Here is a 19086-nt window from a genome sequence, read left to right as displayed (position 1 = left end):
TTAAGTAATTAAAGTTGACTTGATAGCCCCCTCTCCAAGCCTTTAATTCTTATGTTAATATTTTACCAAGCCTTTAATTCTTATGTTAATATTTTTACCTGCTGTGAATATAATTTATTTCACTGGGTTCAATAAGGAAGATGGAAATTTTTGTTAATATTTTAAAGAAATTATCAAAAATGGGGGAAGGAAACTGTGTATTTATGTAGGAAAACAGGCCAATCTTTTCTCCCCTCTCATAACCTATGACTTGGGAGTTTAATTGAATATAAAAACAATTACTTCTATTTCCCACATAAACACACATACATGCATGCACGCACATATCCATACAGAGATAGCTTTAAGAAGGCAGATCTTAGAAGTGAAATGGAGATTTGGGGAACTGTCCTACTCTATGCTTTAGATAGTCAGATTTGAAGGTGAATGAACATGGAGTCAGAGCTAACTGAACGAGTTCTTCCCCAAGCTATCCTACTTCCAGTGAGGAACAGTTAAATCACGGGTTTTCACTGTGAGTAAGCTTTATAATTCCTTGTATTCTTAGCCAAGAATTTTAAGTGTGAAAGTGAACACACTGCATGAAATTAAGAATTTTACTCTATTTTTTTTTTGTGAGGAAGATCAGCCCTGAGCTAACATCCATGCTAATCCTCTTTTTTTTTTTTTTTTGCTGAGGAAAACTGGCTCTGAGCTAACATCTATTGCCAATCCTCCTCCTTTTTTTTTCCCCGAAGCCCCAGTAGACAGTTGTATGTCATAGGTGCACATCCTTCTAGTTGCTGTATGTGGGACGGGGCCTCAGGATGGCCCGAGAAGTGGTGCATCGGTGCGCGCCCGGGATCCGAACCCAGGCAGCCAGTAGCGGAGCGCGTGCACTTGACCGCTAAGCCACGGGGCCAGCCCGAAATTATGAATTTTAGAAGTAAAATATTGAAAACTTGTTTCAGAGCTGTATAGACCTTTTGCTAGTGACTTTAGAGAAAAATAATTATTTTAACATGGATAAATATGAAATGAAGTTATATAATCTGAATTTTTAAATAATATATTCCATATAAACTCTCCATTATACTGCATTTAAAAATAAGCCTGTATATCTATATATCTATGCAGAATAAGCCTATTCTATTGCCATAAAGTAATTTTATCAAAACACACCATTTTGGATAAATATGAACATTATTTTGTAATTGGGTAAATCTGGCATAGCTGTTTTAAAAATAAGCCTTGAGACATAACTGGATTGTCTACAAAAACTGATTTCAGTTGAAACATTTTGTGTTGAAAGTTACGTCTATCTCTAAGGAGTTTTTTATTCTGAACAAATGCCTAAAATTAGAATAAGGAGCTAAAAATACAAGTTCGTTAAGCTTCTCTTTTCCCAAAGGTAGTTAGAATAGTTTGACAGACTTTCAAAAATGGAGAAGCAGGCAAGTTATAGGAAATTCAGCCAAAATTTAATCATGCTTCTGTATTTCAAAGGTCAAATAGTTCTTTTGGAGTATTTGACTTTTTCTAAATGAAGCAAGTATTTTTAGCTCATTTTCTTCTGTAATAATATAAAAATGTGGTGGCTTTTCCCATTGAGCTTGTAAATCTTAGCTAATCTGGGACACATTTGGAGTCAGAGCTATCTGCACTATAAGTAAAACTGATGGTTCTAGCTTGGTCTGGAGGGAACTTTCCAGGATGGTTTGGTTTATAAACGGAAACATGAGTTTGCCTGCTTTATATAGTGGACTTTTAGGGACTCAGGATCCAGACATAAGCCATTGGCCCCTCTCATTTATAGCAATATCATTTCTCATAGGGTAAAAAAGACACTTTAAGAGAAAATCAGTGCTTTGGCTCATATCATTTCAAAAAATATGGAGAAAGGCAGTAGAAGTAGTCAGTAGTCTGGAAACGTTTAGAACATTTCTAGGTTACGAAATTCTTAGGGTATCCAAGAGAAATGAAAGCATATATCTACACAAAGTCAAAATTTAGAAACAACTCAAATGTCTATCAATAGGTGAATAAACAATGGTAGTATATCCCTATAATGGAATACTAGTTAGCAATAAAAAGAAATGAACTATAGATTCAATATGAATGAATCTCAATCATGCTAGGTGAAAAAGTTATGATTCCATTTATAGAAAATACAATGTCAATGTTACTTTCTTAAAGCAATGTTGTCTTTAGCAAATACTAAGCAATGTAAGAGTGTATCTATTTTAAAATAATATATGGCACACAAGTGAAGGTCCCCCCTCCTGCCCTGTAATCAATTTATTTAAAGAAGGCTAGTTTAGTGAACTAGAAATCCAAATTTAGAAATGGAGATAACAAAAAATATACATCTTTTAAACAGTTTGTCTTAGTGATAGTAGTTTATGTTGACAATTCTAAAAATAGAAAAAAAGCCATTTCTTCCAACTGTTCAAGATAGGCCTCGCCATACCCCATTTCTCAACATGGCTTTAAACAGTCATAGGATATTTCATTATGTCTCAAGTTATTAAAACATTTAGCCAATACTTAGCATGCTTTTTGTTTTTTACAGTTTGTGCCATTTACCAAAGCATCTTCAACTTCAGAACAACATTTTGATTAAAAAATGTGTATACATGGATTTGGGGATAGTTATGAGATCTGTAAGATAATCCTAAACTCTGAGAAGTGATATTCAAAATAGATTTGCAGTTTGGTATTCCCAGCATTATCCTGAGATTTAACATTAACACTCTTTCTGACAGATCTTTGGAACTAGGTCTTTTGTAATTTGTGTTACTTAATTATGCTCTCAATGAAAGTAATAAAAGTTACTATGGCGTTCTTCAAATTATGGCAACCTTAATGAATAAAACAAATGAGATAACCTATTAGAGTATGCAAGGTGTGAGGCTAAACCTCTTCCTCTTTTAAAGAAAATTTTCAACATGTCCATTAAGAATAACATATAAAATATGCATGGGAAAACACCTACATGAATCGATGGCTTATCCAATATTAGGACTTCAAAAAGAAGAGACACATTCTTGGAAGAAGTGTTAAATGGATTCTGAAACAGTTTTTCTAGTGTCTGCTATCAAGAAAGACAGTTTGGAGGGAAAAAAGCCAAATTCTTTGCTATTATTAAATTCAGGAAAAAAAAAGATTGATGGCAATTGTTTTCACATGACTCTGAACAGTGGTATTATTTTGGTCTATTTGACTAAAACTATGGACATCTGAACCTCTTCATCATTGTGAGCTAATGGTGTAGTACAATATCCTCAACATTAATACTGTGGGTTTTATCACTCATTAAACCAGTGACTGACTGTAATGTAGATTTATTACTACCCATAAGGAATGACAACTACTCAATATTCGTTAGTTGCAAAATATTTATAGCTATAATTTCTATGAACATTAAAGTAATTATTTGCTCAGAAATAACAGTAAGATATCTATATACAGCAGCCTTGTTTCTATTTTCTGCATAGTTTCAAGAATTCAGATGAGACCACTTGGGGATGAGTTTTGACGTAGGCCTTATAAGACACGGAGAATCTTAATCAGTAAGAGGGAAGAGGAAAAGCTCATGAGCAGAATCATGGCAACAGGACAGAAGAGTGCACTCAGCTGAAGGAAGAGTAATTGGCTTAACCAGAATCGGTGAGAGAGAAGGCTACCGACCGCAGACCATGAGCGAGGTTGCAGAGTTTAGATTTGATTTCATAGATATTAGGGAACCATAGGTATTAAGAATTACATTCTTAAGCACAAGAGATGGTAAAAATATTCACACTCAGGTGGTACTATCTTTCCTCAAAGTGTTCAAAAGACTTTGAAACAGAAGCTGGTATGCATTCTTAACCCACTCCCTCAAAAGGTCTCCAATTTACACAGGAGTAATTAATGTATCAGAAAGAGATATAACTAGAAAATTGAGCATTACCTGCTCAATCTCACAGAGCAAAGATGACTACAGTTTCAAAAAGTTTTTTTCTGAGAATAGACACTGCTTTTGAAACATAAAAATAGTGAAGAATCAAAATGAAATTAAAAATTTAAAGCTCTATGAGGACACGTTTTTCCAAAATTCTGCAAACAAACCCTAACTGCTTAAGGTGTTAATTTCCATCTTTAACTGAGAAGATATACTAATGCCTTTAAAGTTGCTTAATTTTTCAGAATTTTGCATTAACCTCACCCATATTGACATTACTTTCCATGACCAGAGAATCCTACAATATAGACCTGTTTTGTTAATCCTATTTGGAAGTACTTCAAGACAGCTTTTGAAACAAGTAATCTGTAAACATTTTGAAATTTGGTACCTTCCCACATCCCACAGCATATGAAGTATATAATCATAAAATAATGACATTGATTTCACATTGCTTGTTAACTCATCTGCACTAATTTCTATTAGAAAATTAAAAAAAAAACAACTGATCAATAGTGCCTGGCACTCAAATATTGAATGGATCCATCCCCTTTTCTCCATTATTCCTTTATACATTCTGTTCTTAGAGACTAGGAAGCACTTTCTTGATTATCTTGGTAACTCTATCTAAAGCGATCTTCACTTAAAATATGATCCTTCTTTGTGAAACCTTTCCTGACGTCTAGCTTAGGGTCATCTAGAAAGTATGTAGGAAGAGAAAAACACAAATCCTTGCTTGATACAAATACCACCAGGTTCCATGTATTTCAGATACTCCAAATTTAACCCTATATTGGAATGTCATACATTTACTGACATTTTCACAATTGCACCAGGTAAATACATTGACAACTAAAACTTATATAACAAATTAATATTTTATTCTCCAGCATATGCAAAATTGATTTTAAAAAATCTACATCTTTCAGGTTTCTTGCTATGGCTTAGACAAATCTAAGGAATCAACTCTACAATTTTACTATCATATAAATTTAATAAAATTTTTATTACTTATAAGCCTCACCTTTTCTAAAGTTTAACTACTAAAAAAAGAACTCCTAATGATAATTTTAATAACAGCAATTATTTACACGTATACTCAAAGTATGAAATAAGGACCTAGAAGCATTTAATTTATTTATCAGATTTAAGGTTTAAGATCTCAGCAGGGGGCCGGCCTAGTGGCAAAGTGATTAAGTTTGCGCATTCCACTTCGGAGGCCTGGGGATGGCCAGTTCGGATCCTGGGCATGGACCTACTCACCGCTCATCAAGCCATGCTGAGGCGGCACCCCACATAGGAGAACTAGAAGGACCTACAACTAGGATATACAGCTATGTAATGGGGCTTTGAGGAGAAAAAAAGAAAAAGAGGAAGATTGGCAACAGATGTTAGCTCAGGGCCAATCCTCCTCAAGATAAAAAATTAAAAAATACAGATCTCAGTAGGAAAAAAAGAAACAATTTCAAAACACTTTTGGCATGAAGGACTTTTTGCTTGAACTCAAACCTCATTTGAGTTAATTTCTGCTCCTATATTAGTTACCACTTCATTTATCACGAATAAAAGCCTTCTTTCAAAAACACTTCAGAGAAAAAGGAAAAAATGTCTTCACTTTATAAAGATCCAATGCTACAGCGCTCTTCCCAGTCAAATGTGGTATTAGTGGCCCTCATCCTAAGAATGTCTTGCTCTGCTTTAGCAAAGATGACTTTCATGAGTTATTCCCTTACCCTGATCTCTTGATTAATGGAGGCATTTATGAGATAGATAAAGAATAGAGTTTCTCCTTTCACAAAGTTAACTGTTCTCAATTGGGGACTACATCTGACTTTATCAGCATGGTGCGCCAATGGACAAGTTAACAATATCCAAAATGAGTGGAATTCTGCCAACTCTCACTTCTACAGCTGATTCTAGCACAATGCACTTATTTAGCCTAGTGCAGAAGAGCTATGCAGAATGTGAGATGTTTCATGGTTACTTCTGACCACCTGAGAAAAGTGCAATGATCCCCTAGCTTCTAATTCTTTCAAATCTTGTGAACCCTGAACACAGAGAATCTCTTCGGTTTCAAAATGATTCTTCCCACGAGACAGATAAGTGCCTGTATTAGAAGGAAAAATAGCCACAATCTTTCCATCTAAATAAGATGCCTTTACAATCACTGCTCCCTTGGTTCATTAGGGAGAAATGTTGATAAAAGCCAACAAAGAAACTCAAAACACTACCCAGGCAGATCCTTCTCTCTTCTGATAATTTTGATATTCTCCCTTTGGAATGTCCACTAGAAAGCACCTTTCCTAACAATATCATTATGACTCTTAATAAGGTTTCCTAAAGTAGCCTACCCAAGTAAATAATCTGTGCTACCTTTGTTATTTTTCAAATTATTATTTCCTATAAATCATTATAAATACTATTTTAAGCTATGCAAATAAAAATTAGGCACACCCCAAGGCTGACAGGATGTACTATTGAGACATAATACATTTCAAATGTGGAATAAAAAAAGACCTCCAGAAAATCAAAATGAATACTAGAAGCTCTCTGGGAGGAGTGGGCGGGGAGCAGATAGTGTAGACTTTCTGGGAACAGCAATGTTAAGTATCTTGGCAGAAAGATGGCTCAAAGTTATACTCTGGGCTAATCTTCAGTGAGGACAGGCCCCTGGAGCACAGGTTTCTCTCTTTCCTAATTTTCTTTTTTTTTCCAGTGCTAAAATATCAGACAAGAGCCTACCTGACATTTTGGAGAATTTGCTGTGCTGGGATTGATATTCCGCATTGCCTAAGAGTAAAAAATAAGATGGATAAAAATTACTTTAAGCCACATAGTTTGGCTATGTAGGCTGACTTACAAATTGTATCCAGACATATCACCATAGCACAGAATTCCCAAGCTAGCCCAAGAAGAAGCAGGCCAAGTAAGACAGGAGCCAATGGAGTCACCACATAACAAACTGAAACCTCAGAAGTGTTGAACAGCATTCAGGATAGGACAGCAAGACTTTAGGTGTCAGGACTCAAATAAAATTTGATAATGGTCAGGTAGGTTCTTTGCTTCTGAGAATTAGATGAAGCAGGAAAAATATCATTTGATGTTTCAGTGATAAGAGAAACTATCAATGGAAGTTCACAGGAAGCCAACACACTTAAGATATACTGAACTTATACTGATTGCTAAAAAACAAATAAATCCTAAAAAATAGACTATTAGTATAACAATAGAGCAGGTCTGTCACTTCAACATAAGAAAAGACAACACATAGGTAGCAAAGAGGAACAAAGTAAGAATTACCTTTAAAGGAAGTGAAGCTATTCTGTCCAGGACCCATCACCCAGAGTAAGAGAATAAGATTTAGAACAATTCTTTGGAAGAAAGCGTTTTATAAGTAGCAGCATTTTGCCCACCAAAAATAAAACCAGGCTGATCTATTGCATACAACAAAATGACGAATGGCCCACTTCTAGACTTTAAAAATTATTTTAAAAACAGCAAGATTTTGACATTAGCTATTAAATAATTTTTCTTAATAAGGTTTCCTGGTTTTGATAGTCTTCAATTCATATGTGAAACTCAGACTTGTATTTACTTAGACCATCCAGTACTCGGTAACAACAAAATGAAAAGCAAGCAATGAAAACAGGCTGTGTAAAACATACTCTTAAATTCCTTTATTTCCTCTAATAGCTACATACTTATATTCTTGATGGTGCTACCTTGTTCTGATAATACACAGTTCTACTTAAATGAAAAATACCTTTCCTTTATAGTAATTTGTTAGAAAGTCAGAGATATAGTAAACTGTGTTAATATGCTCCCTCTCTCCACCTTCTTAATGGCAGATGAAGAAATAGCTGCTTCAAGACCACTTCCTGACATCATATGCTGTCACAAACTCTCTTACTCTTATCAGGGCTCACTTTTGGTACCAACCACACTAGAATTACACTGACAGATTACCAACAGCACAAACTGTTTAAAAGCAAGTCCGTCTGGAATTCCATGGCTTACTTTAATTCCTCAGGTACCAGTTCTTCAAAGCCCAAATCAGAGTTCAGTGATTCTGTCAAGTTCGTGCATTTCCATTAACACTCAAGTGACACTTTTAAAATATAGCCCTCATAAAAAAAGTGTACCTTGTTTAAATACTTACATCTTGGTAACAGAAATGTACAGTATAATGATTTTCTAATGTCTACACTTAGTATGCTACGATTTAGGTGGGGAAAAAATAGTACAGATACGTGTGTTTCATGTTTGTTAACAGAATGTGTCTGAAAAAAAAAATACAAGAAACTATTATTTATATTCAGAGAAGAGAACTAGGAAAATGGAAAAGGTTTTATTTTCACTGTCCTTTCACCTTTTGTACAGTTCCAAAATCACATTATCTATTCAAAAAATTTATGTAAGAATTTAAAAATATACTACTTTGATAAGATCACATCCCCAAAATCTCAACTTAGGCTTTACCACTCTGACACAAGATTAAGTAAAAATTGATTTTGAGATGAGGGATTTTTTTTTTTTTTGAGGAAGATTAGCCCTGAGCTAATAACTGCTGCCGATCCTCCTCTTTTTTTGCTGAGGAAGACTGGCCCTGGGCTAACATCCGTGCCCATCTTCCTCTACTTTATATGGGACGCTGCCGCAGCATGGCTTGATAAGCAGTGTGTAGGTCTGCGCCCGGGATCCAAACCTGTGAACCCTGGGCCGCTGAAGCGGAGTGTGCAAACTTAACCGTTATGCCACCGGGCCGGCCCCCAAGGGATTATCTATTCTCATGGAACATAAAGACCAATAGTACTTTCTGAAAGAAAACTGATGAAAATGGTCATAAAGGGTTTCAAGCTCTCTAGCGTTACGTCCTACCCTTCCCAACATGAAAAAACATCCATAAGCAGGTAACTTTAAAGCACTATGAGATCTTCTAAACTTAGGATAATTTGTATTATGTTTTAAACACAACATCTTAGATTTAGCAAAACTGAAACATGTTTGTCATTTGAGTAATATCATATTGGTGTATTCCTCCAAATAATTCATTTAAAGTAAATGATGTTTTTCCCCAACTGATCTTAAGAGTTTCCCCCTCAGTGAAATCCTCAGAAATACAGTAATCTCTAATTCCATGTACAGCTTCCTTCAATTTTTGCTTGACTGCAATGACCACAGCCAAAACATCTCTGTGATACGGATTTACAAGTTACAGACCACGTGATCAAAGGCCAGTCAAGAAACCAAGACAGTGACAGAGCTAGAAAGAATGTTTTTGTGTCACTCTACTTTTAGAGAAATAAAAGAGAAACATTCCTCTGTAACTAATAAATGCTAAAATGAAATATGTCCAACTTCACATAGGAAAACAAACCCAAAAAAGTGGAAGGCTGGTTTCTAACCTGTGGCCTCACCTGCCGAAGCAGTTCTTGCTGCTTCAGTCGCAGTCTCTCTTTTTCCATCTGCAGTTGCTGCAGCCGCATCTGTTGCTGCTGGTTGGAGTTGCCACTACCCATGACTCCTCCCTGTGGGCTCTGGGGAGCCAGGGGTGGTGGCTGTTTCACGGGAGCACTTTGACTGATTCTCTGGTTCATGGCTGAAATGAAACAAAAGATCTGCCCTAAAAAACTAGCAAAGGAAAAGGATGATTTAGTTATTCAAAAGCAATTGGGGATATTCAACATACTCTTTTCCGTAGTAAGACTGGAAATAACCTAAAAATCCATCAATAGTACCTTACATTAATTTATTATTATTGTTGTTGTCATATCATACAAGACGCCAAGGCAGCCATAAGAGAAAAGAAACAAGAGGTAGCTCTAATATGCAATGACATGGAGTAGTCTAAGACATAGTAAGTTAAAAGCAAAGTGCAAAACAGAAAATGTTAAAAAAAAAAAAAAAAAAGGAAATATATATTGCATGCATATCCAGAGAATATGAAGTGAACAACAGCCACGAACTAACTAACACCTGTTGGCTCTGCTCTGGAGCTGGGAAACTGGGTGACTACAGGAGTGAGTTGAAGAGACATTTTTTGTATCTTTAGAAGTTTGAATGATGTAAATGCATTGCCTATTACAAAATATAAATATATACTTAATTAAAAATACATCTCCCAAAGCAACTGAGATAAACAAAGCATTTTGAGCAGTAAAGCCCATCAAAATGATCAATCCTTAATATATCCTAAAATATATATATACCTCTAAGAAAGGAAGTAGATTAAAATGATCTGATGCATGCTTATTTACAAGCATATGGATGGCAAAGATTTGTCTCATTCAACACCACTGTGCCCCCATACTGCCCAGGTAGTCATTTTTTTAGTTGACCCTATAACACTCCATTTGACAATCAGAAGAGGACTGGATTCTTATACTAGTGAATTTCTGTCACTAATACAACATTGATCAAACTGTGGATTGTGGCAACCTCAGTGAGCAGATGGAAGTTTTATGATGTGAAAATGTTGATAAGAATGATATATTACCTTTTCAGACACATATTCAACTTTTTAAGGTCAAATTTCGGGTCACTGTTTCTACTAAATGTTTAATAACTGACCACAGAAAACCTTAGGCCTAAATGGCTTCACAAACATTCAAGGAGGAAATAATACCAATCTTATACAACCTCTTCAGGAGAACAGCAAACAAGGAATACTTCACAACACTTTTATGAGGCCAGCATAACCCTGACACAAGGACATTAAAAGAAAGGAAAATTACAGACCAATTTCTCTCATGAACTTCGCTATCAAAATCCGAAATAACACACTGAGCCCTCCCGGCCACATAGGGAACGCCTTGTGGCGATTTCTTATATGTCCTCTGCTGTACGATATGGGCCGCCTGGTAAATGCCAACTCTTCTTGGAGACTACTAGAGCAATCCTCCCCAGCCTTTCCCAGGGTCCATCGTGTACGTTTAGAATCGTCTTCCCTCAAGGAAATGCCTCGGGACTTTTCCATTTTGTCTGCTGACATTTCTCACCCAAGTGTAATTTTTTATTTACAAATTTGTATCCTCTGTAGACTCTAGCGCAATAGGAGTGGGGAAAGTATCCTAATCACGTATATATCCTCAGATGCCTCACAGTATCTGACACAAAGTTTGTGCTGAAAAAACACTGAAACATTTCTGAGTATTCGCGGAGGCAGAAATTTAACTATTTTAGATATGACAACATAGAAATCTTACCAATTACCCCTTAGATTGACCAACTCTTCCATGAGCAAAACACTGATACAGAACCAAAAACATTAGAAAAAAGGAAAATTACAGACCAATTTCTCTCCAAATGCCTTACTTAGTTCAATTCAACCTACTGAGCTACTCATTAATATAAGGTGATGGCATTATCAACTTATTTCTGTTTTTTTGTTCCAACTTTTTCCTCCAGCTTTTCTGTACTTCCTTTTCTAACTTAAGTTGAACTTATTTAGTTTAAATCTTTTCTCAGAGCATTTAAGTCAATAAATTTACTCAAGTATTTCTTTTCCTGCATGTCATACGTTTTGAAATAGTGTAATTCATGACTGCTGTATTCCAAATATTTGTAATTTCTATTGTGATTTCCATTTAGCTCATGAGTTACTTAGGAGTACATTTTTATGCTTCTAAACATATGTTTTAAGATTTTTAAATAATTTCCATAAACATAGAGTAGAAAAAGTAATATGGATTATGAATCCTCACATACTCATCACCCAGCTTCCCAATGATCAATACATAGCCAATTTGGTTTTACCTCTATCCTCAGTCACTTTTTCCTCAATTATTTTCAAGCAAACATTATACCATTCCACCCATAAATAATTTCAATATGTATCCTTCAGAGTTTTTACTTACATTCTTTGATCCTATAACTATATTCTCTTTTATGCTGAAATTTTAGTTCTAATATTAATACGTGTTATCCTTCGATACATATGCGATTATTTCAAAATAACATATTAGTAAAATTATAATCAACAAAACGATTATTAACATATCCTTGAGATCATTCCAAAGAAGTATATAGAAGTTTTTCTCCCTTTTCTTTTTAAAAGTAGCTAATTAGTAGTCCATTCAACCAGTTTCCTATTCAGTTTTCACCAGTACTAAAGAGTGCTGTACAGAATAAGCTCATAAACACATTATTTTGTATTTTTATTACTGTATCTTTGGGGTAGAGTCCTAGATGGGAGAAATTGCTAACTTAATGGTTAAAAACGTAATATTGCCAAATCCTCCCTCTCCTCCCCACACACACAGGGGTTGTACTTGGTTGTATTTCTACCAGTAACGTATGAAAGTGTCTTTTTATCCCTCAGAGCCTTGCCAAACTTTGGGATTTCTGCCAATCTGAAGGATAAGGAATGTTTTCTCGGTGTGATGTTATTTTGCTATGTCTTATTACAAGAGTTTGATCCATTTCCATATTTTAAAGGGCAATTTACATTTTTTATGAGAAGTGTGCTCATATCTTTTCCTATAGTGTTATTGGTCTCTTTTTTTGTGTGTGAGGAAGATCAGCCCTGAGCTAACATCCATGCTAATCCTCTTTTTGCTGAGGAAGACGGGCTCTGAGCTAACTATCTATTGCCAACCCTCCTCTTTTTTTCTCCCCCAAGCCCCAGCAGATAGTTGTATGTCACAGTTGCCATCCTTCTAGTTGCTGTATGTGGGACACGGCCTCAGCATGGCCGGAGAAGCGGTGCGTCGGTGCGTGCCTGGGATCCGAACCCGGGCTGCCAGTAGCGGAGCGTGCGCACTTAACCACTAAGCCACGGGGCCGGCCCTGTTATTGGTCTTTACTTTCTCTATTTTAAACAATCTATATATAGTAAGGATAGAAAACCTTTGTCAAATATGTCACAAATAATTTCCTTCGGTTTATCATCTCTTTTTATTTTTCTTTCATATAAGGGTTTATTTTTTAAGGCAAATTTATCAATCTTTTTTGAAATTTGAGCTGTATTTTCCTCTGTGACAGAGGAACTCATCAATTTTTTAATTCAAAAACTATATATTTCCACTTTATATATTTATTTGGCAATTCAATCCAACCCATTTGGAATTTATCCTGGTATATGGCATGAATGGATCTAATTTTGTCTTTCTTCATGACTATCCATTAGTTCCAACGCTGCTCATGTAAAGTGTATCCTTTCCCCAATCATCTTTATCATAGACTAAATTTCCATATTTTGTTATTTTGTTTCGGGATTTTCTATTCTGTTCATTAATATAAGTACTCTTATACTAGGTACCACAGTTTTAATTACAACCTTTATGTTTTAATAGCTAGTAGGGCAGGCCATATTTTTTTTAAAGCTAACTATTGGGATCTAATTTAATTGCACTGTGGTTAAAAGAATGTGGTCTGTATAGATTCTTGAAATTTGTGACTTGACATATGGTCAATCCTTGCTTTTTGTAGGTAGCAGGGCCAGGGCCAGCCGGATGTATGCTGGCTTTCCTCAATGAGCCTGTTTCTGTTCTTAACACTTTTGAGTTCTTGATATCTTCAGGAGCCAAACAGCCCCTAAACCCAGCAGGCCCTTAGCCCTGCCCTTGCTCACTGCTTTGTGTGGTTTTCTTTTCTGACCTACAGCGATTACTTTTTCAAATTTATGACCCCAGTTATGTCTTTTCGGTTATCTCTTTTTAATATTTTGTCTGGCAGAGGAGAGAAGGGACGTCAAAACATGACTCTCTGCTCCTTACTGTTCTAAGCCTTATTAATCTCTCATAGGGTAAAAAAAAAAAAAATCATATTTATGAAATATCTTTACAAAGAATAAATGGCTAAAACTTTCATAATTATGGATTATAGTTTAGTGTTTTATCAGAGAATGGATAGAAAAAAACCAAAAATTTTTTAGAGCTAAGATTCGCCAGGCCAATCAACAACCTCAGTTAATACAATTGCTTATATCTCCCTGTTACCAACATTATTACATGTATAACTGACAGGCGTCATAGTATGATAGAAAAAACATGGCCTTTAGAGTTATACAAACCACAATTAGAGTTGGGCACACCAATTTAGTCATTCATCTAATTCTCAATTTCCTCAACTATACCTGGGGATATAACACCCCCCTTTTGGAGTCATTGTGGGGATTAAGTAACATATGTAAAACATCTACTATAGTCCTGGAATACCATAGATGCTCCATAGACATTAGTCTTCTCCCTTCTCCAAAACAGTTCTTTCTAAACTTTAAGATCACCACTCCTAATCATCCTGGCTTGAATTCCCATATCTCCCTCCCCCTCCTCCCACTTTACCAGGCCACTCACTGTTTCCAAGTATTCTATGATTCACAAAGATATGCACATTTATCTTTCCTACAACCCTCTTAGGGATCCTTCTCTTTCGGTGAAACATGTTCCTGGCATTCCAGCAGGCCACTCAACATATTTCCCCATAGATGTTTTTATATATTTTGCTGTGTCAGGTTCGATAATATGAGTTAAATATGAATTGGGGAGTCTAATCGGAGAATCCATCATATACAGTAAATATCTCATAAATGGAGGCCAAGGGCAAACAACTACTGGGAAAAAAATGTTTTCAGTCTCAAGCAATTAAGAGAAATTAATTTTAATAAAAACCTGCTAGGAAATAGCTCATTAGTAAGTTGAGGAGTGCTGGAATTATAAAACATGATTCAAAACAGATTCTAGAGCTATTCATCTACTAAGAAATTACAAAAGCTTTTGAGCTTTCCACACTGGATTTTTATTAAGTTATATAGCACTTAATAAGTTAATATAAAGTAATACATATTCCTTGTGAAAACTAATTAGACAATAATAAAATTGCATAAAAATAAAGAGGTAAATATCCTCTGCTTCCCACCAGTTTCCCAGAGTTAGATACCATAAACAGTAATCATTAACGACAGGGACCATTGCTGATGGCATACTGAATGAATTGGTTGGTAAGGTCTTTTCAAATCTAAGCTTATCTGACTATGCAAAACCACAGAAAGGGAAAAAATAGGATATCAAAAGATGGAGGAAGAACAATTCTCCAGAATTAAACAGAAAATTGCACAAAATAGGCAACAGAAATAGTCTCTTTGGCTAATAATGGTGAGCACTTTTAGTTGTGTTTACCTAAATGCCCATTACCTACGGATACAAGCAGTGCTACAAGGTTTCCATATAAAGAGCTCACTTAAATGATCAATTCTAACAACCTTGTTTATCTACTGAAAGCAGGATTTATTCCTCTCCAGAAGCATCCTGTTCTTTACCTTCTGAGTATCTCAAGCATTTCAACAAAGTACAGAGCAGTGCACCCACATAGGGTGCAGCAGAGACCTCACAAGCAGGCAAGAAACAAAACAGGCTTTGTTTCCTGGGAAAAGGGGGCAGGGCAGCCAGAAAAGAAAAGAATAGCATTACTAACTTCTTCCCCTCCATGATCAACTACATACAGTACTGAAATCCCGATGTTCCCAGTTTTAATAAAATTTCTAAAAGATAAAGAGAAAAATAATCTCTAAAACATGACAGAATTTAAAAATATATAAAATGCTATATTTTAAAATTCAGAGTCTGTGCTGCTTGGACTATGAAATAGTAACTGTTTCAAGTTTTACTTAACAAATCAGTCCTGACAGCTTTATGGTAGCGAACCATCGAATCAGCAATTACTGAAAAGTAAGAGACCACCTTCTCAAAAAGAAAAGGAGGTCATCACCCTCAGTCTCTTCCCAAATTTCATTCTAAACATCTGAATTTTCAAACTTCAGACAATTTTTAGATTTACATAATTTGTGACCTCAACCTTGGAATTATTACAGAGTACTACAAATCTGGTAACCAACCATAAACTTTGGGATAATAAATTTGATCCTAGTAACCTAATTAAGTGTAAATTTAAATTTAGAAACAATTTTTGAACTTTTTAAACATTAATATACATCACATCTCCCACAACATAAGAAAGCATTTCTTTACTTTGTCTAACATTTTATCCAGTCTCAGACACTGCATGTTTACATATTAGCATGGCTATGTAGTCTGTTCATACATTTAGGAACAAATTTTAGATTTTTCCCGTATCTATAAGGGTACTCAAAACTGTAAAATAGTAGATTTATTTAAAGAAATGAAAGCTTTTCTAAAAACACAAACTAATAGGCCATCTGTCAGTCTTAAAACAATAAAAACAAAACAACACACCCATTACTAGCTAAGTGTTTACTACACAACCTAGGGGACTGAATCATCTACAAAAAGTTGCTACTAATCAGCATAATTTATGTATTTAAATAGAAAATGATGGTTTTCCAATGATAATTACTTACTACTTGAGTCACACTGAAAATCCGTCTCTTACAAAAGGAGCAAAAGGCCAGGGTTCTAATCTAATGACTGAATATATCTTTTTATTATCAATATACAAAAGATGTTTCCCAACACTTAATTAAGCTACATATCTAAATGACAATGCCATGCCCAGGAATGATTTTTTAAAAACAAATTTTACTGAGATTATTTCACAACTCATAAAGTCCATCCTTTTAACAGTAGTTTTTATATATTCGTAGAATCGTGTAACCATTTCCATTATATTTCCAGAACATTTTCATCACCCCCAAAAGAAACCCTGTATCCTTAGCAGTACACTTCTTATCACCCCTCCTTCAGTTCCCAGCATCCACTAATCTTTCTGTCTCTATGAATTTGCCCATTCTGGACATGTCATATAAATGAAACAAACAATATGTGGCCTTTTGCGACTCGCCTGTTTTCAAGATTCATCCATATTGTGGTACATATCAGCATTTCATTCCTTTTTACTGCCAAATAATATTCCATTGTATGGATATACTACATTTTGTTAGTCCATTCATCAATCGATGGACATTTGTGTTATTTTCACTTTTTGGCTATTATGAATAATGCTGCTATGAACATCATGTACAGGTTTTTGTGGGGATATATAGTTTCAATTTTTTGCATATATATCTAGGAATGGAATTGCTGGGTCATATGGTAACTCTATGTTTAACTTTTTGAGGAACTGACATACAATTTTTCAAAGTGGCTACATCACTTTTCAATCTCGTTAGCAATATATGAGGGTTCCAATTTCTCCATTCCGGTCTACATTTGTTATTGTCTTTGACTTTAGCCATCCTACTGGGAATAAAGTGGTATCTCATTGTGTTTTTGTATTATGTGGTAACAATTCACCTCTAAGACTACCCTAGGTCTTGTCATAGGCAAAAAAATCTCTCCCTCCCACACTGTGCACTTCTCTTCTTTCCCAAGCACCATCTCCAGGCCCCCAAAACTGGGTTAAAATATTTAAATCTTTAAACTGATCAAAAATATCAGTAACAAATATCATTATTTAGGTCAATTCGATTTCTTCTTCCTTCAACCATCTATCAAAAGATTGGCATGAAAATTCTTTATAATGGTATTTTTCAAACAATACAACTGTGGATGGAACTTAAAGAAAATTCAACAGAACATTCTCTCCTCACCACTTCATTAAGCAGTTTGGGGCAGAACACAGGGACTGCTAAATGAGGTGAGGAAGAGAAGGGAGAAAGTGTTCTAACTAGCTTTCAGCTCTCTCTGTCCCCAGAGTACAACCATGTTTTTTCGCTCTACTACGAAAATCAAGTTTAAAGTCTAGTTTGGAAAGAAAAGTTCAGATAATGAGACTATTAGTCTAAAGAGAGGAGGAATTACATTTTAAAATATACCTGTCACTATGAATTCATATTAGATTAATGCATAAGCAGTTCCATTAATAATAGCTTTATTTCTAATTACATGTAATTCATCACCACTATGGATGCTCTTTCACTAGGGGAACTTATAATTTAGAAGAGATACATATCTTAGTTTTTACTGATAAGCACAAAAATTGGCTTTTGTATAGTCTTGAGCTTGCCTGGCTTCTTCTCATCCTTTAATGTCCCTCTTCAAAAAAGCCTTCCCTGACAACCCATGCTCAAGCAGGCTCCCTCCACCCCACATTATTCCCTTTCACAGCACCTTATTATCCTTCACTGTACTTAACACATTTTGTAATATTTATTTGTTTAGTAGCCTGCAACCCCCTCCCTGAGGGCTAGCATAGTACCTGGTACATAACTGGCACTCAATATTTGAGTAAATAAATACTGAAATAGTTTCTATCCCTAGTAAGTAGGATGCTATTAGTAATGCACAGGAGAATCTCCAAGTTGAAGCAGGTCCAGAATGAGCTCTAAAATGACCTCAGCAACCAGGGTAGCAGAACCAAATGAGAATAAAACAAAAAGAATATGAAGCACTCTCCTCCTCCAAAATCATTCTGATTTATTTCATCAAAATCTACGTATTTGACTTTTCCCTCAGGAAGTCTATAATCTCTTTTTCTGTTTCTTATATCTGGATCTCTGGGTTGGCACAAAAAGTGGCACCACCAAATGACTCTCTTCTCCAGCACATTTTACAAGATACTTTCCATTAATGCAGAGTTGATACAAATATAACTTGAACATACTTTTCTTTTAAAAACTAATTATGTTTTTCTGTGTGTCTTTGACATTAGGGGCTTTAGTAACACAAACAATTTAATTTAAATCATCATTCAGTGACTTTGGTGATCTTAAGATTTTTTTAAATTTTTTATTTTTTGTGAGGAAGACTGGCTCTGAGCTAACATCTGTGCCCATCTTCCTCTATTTTGTATGTGGGATGCCGCCACAGCATGGTTTGATGAGTGGTGTGTAGGTCTGAGCCTGGGATTCGAACCTGTGGACCCCGGGCTGCCTAAGTGGAGTCCATGAAATCAACCACTATGCCACCAGGACGGCCCTGATCTTAAGATTTTAAGTTTTAAAAATTCTATGAATAACTCACTGTGTAAACAAAAACATGTGTTCACTATATTATTCGCATTGTTGAACCATTATCAAGTAAAACTACATACTAATTTAGTTTCATTAACACATGCCTACTCACTCACCTTTGGCAAGTAGTGGAGACTGCTTACCATGACTGATAAACTATTTTGGCACCATTCTCCTGAATTTAACATAAATTAAAAAACACAACAAAACAAACAAAAAAAACCTGAATAAAAGTGCAAACCTCAAGTTGAACTAATTTTGATTTTCTCTAATCTTATGCATTAAAACATTCGTTTCA

General features: G+C 35.3%; 1 protein-coding gene across 12 annotated transcripts in view; it reads right to left on the bottom strand.

The window, feature by feature from the left end:
* The window catches only part of YAP1 (Yes1 associated transcriptional regulator), a 111425-nt gene that overhangs the window by 13518 nt on the left and 78821 nt on the right, over positions 1 to 19086 (bottom strand). For 3 of the 12 annotated variants that reach the window (XM_014785212.2, XM_014785218.2, XM_014785213.2), the window contains 2 exons: positions 9328 to 9521; positions 6665 to 6712 (listed from right to left, as the gene is read on the bottom strand). In XM_014785212.2, coding sequence (XP_014640698.1) covers positions 6665 to 6712; positions 9328 to 9521 — 242 coding nt within the window. The remainder of the gene's footprint in view (positions 1 to 6664; positions 6713 to 9327; positions 9522 to 19086) is intronic. The other 9 variants (XM_014785214.2, XM_014785219.2, XM_004427403.2 and 6 more) reach the window with 3 other exon arrangements.

This window comes from Ceratotherium simum, chromosome 7 (assembly GCF_057802395.1).
Source record: "Ceratotherium simum simum isolate JZ-2026a chromosome 7, ASM5780239v1, whole genome shotgun sequence".
Lineage (NCBI taxonomy): Eukaryota > Metazoa > Chordata > Mammalia > Perissodactyla > Rhinocerotidae > Ceratotherium > Ceratotherium simum.
This window is presented reverse-complemented; position numbering and strand designations above follow the sequence as displayed.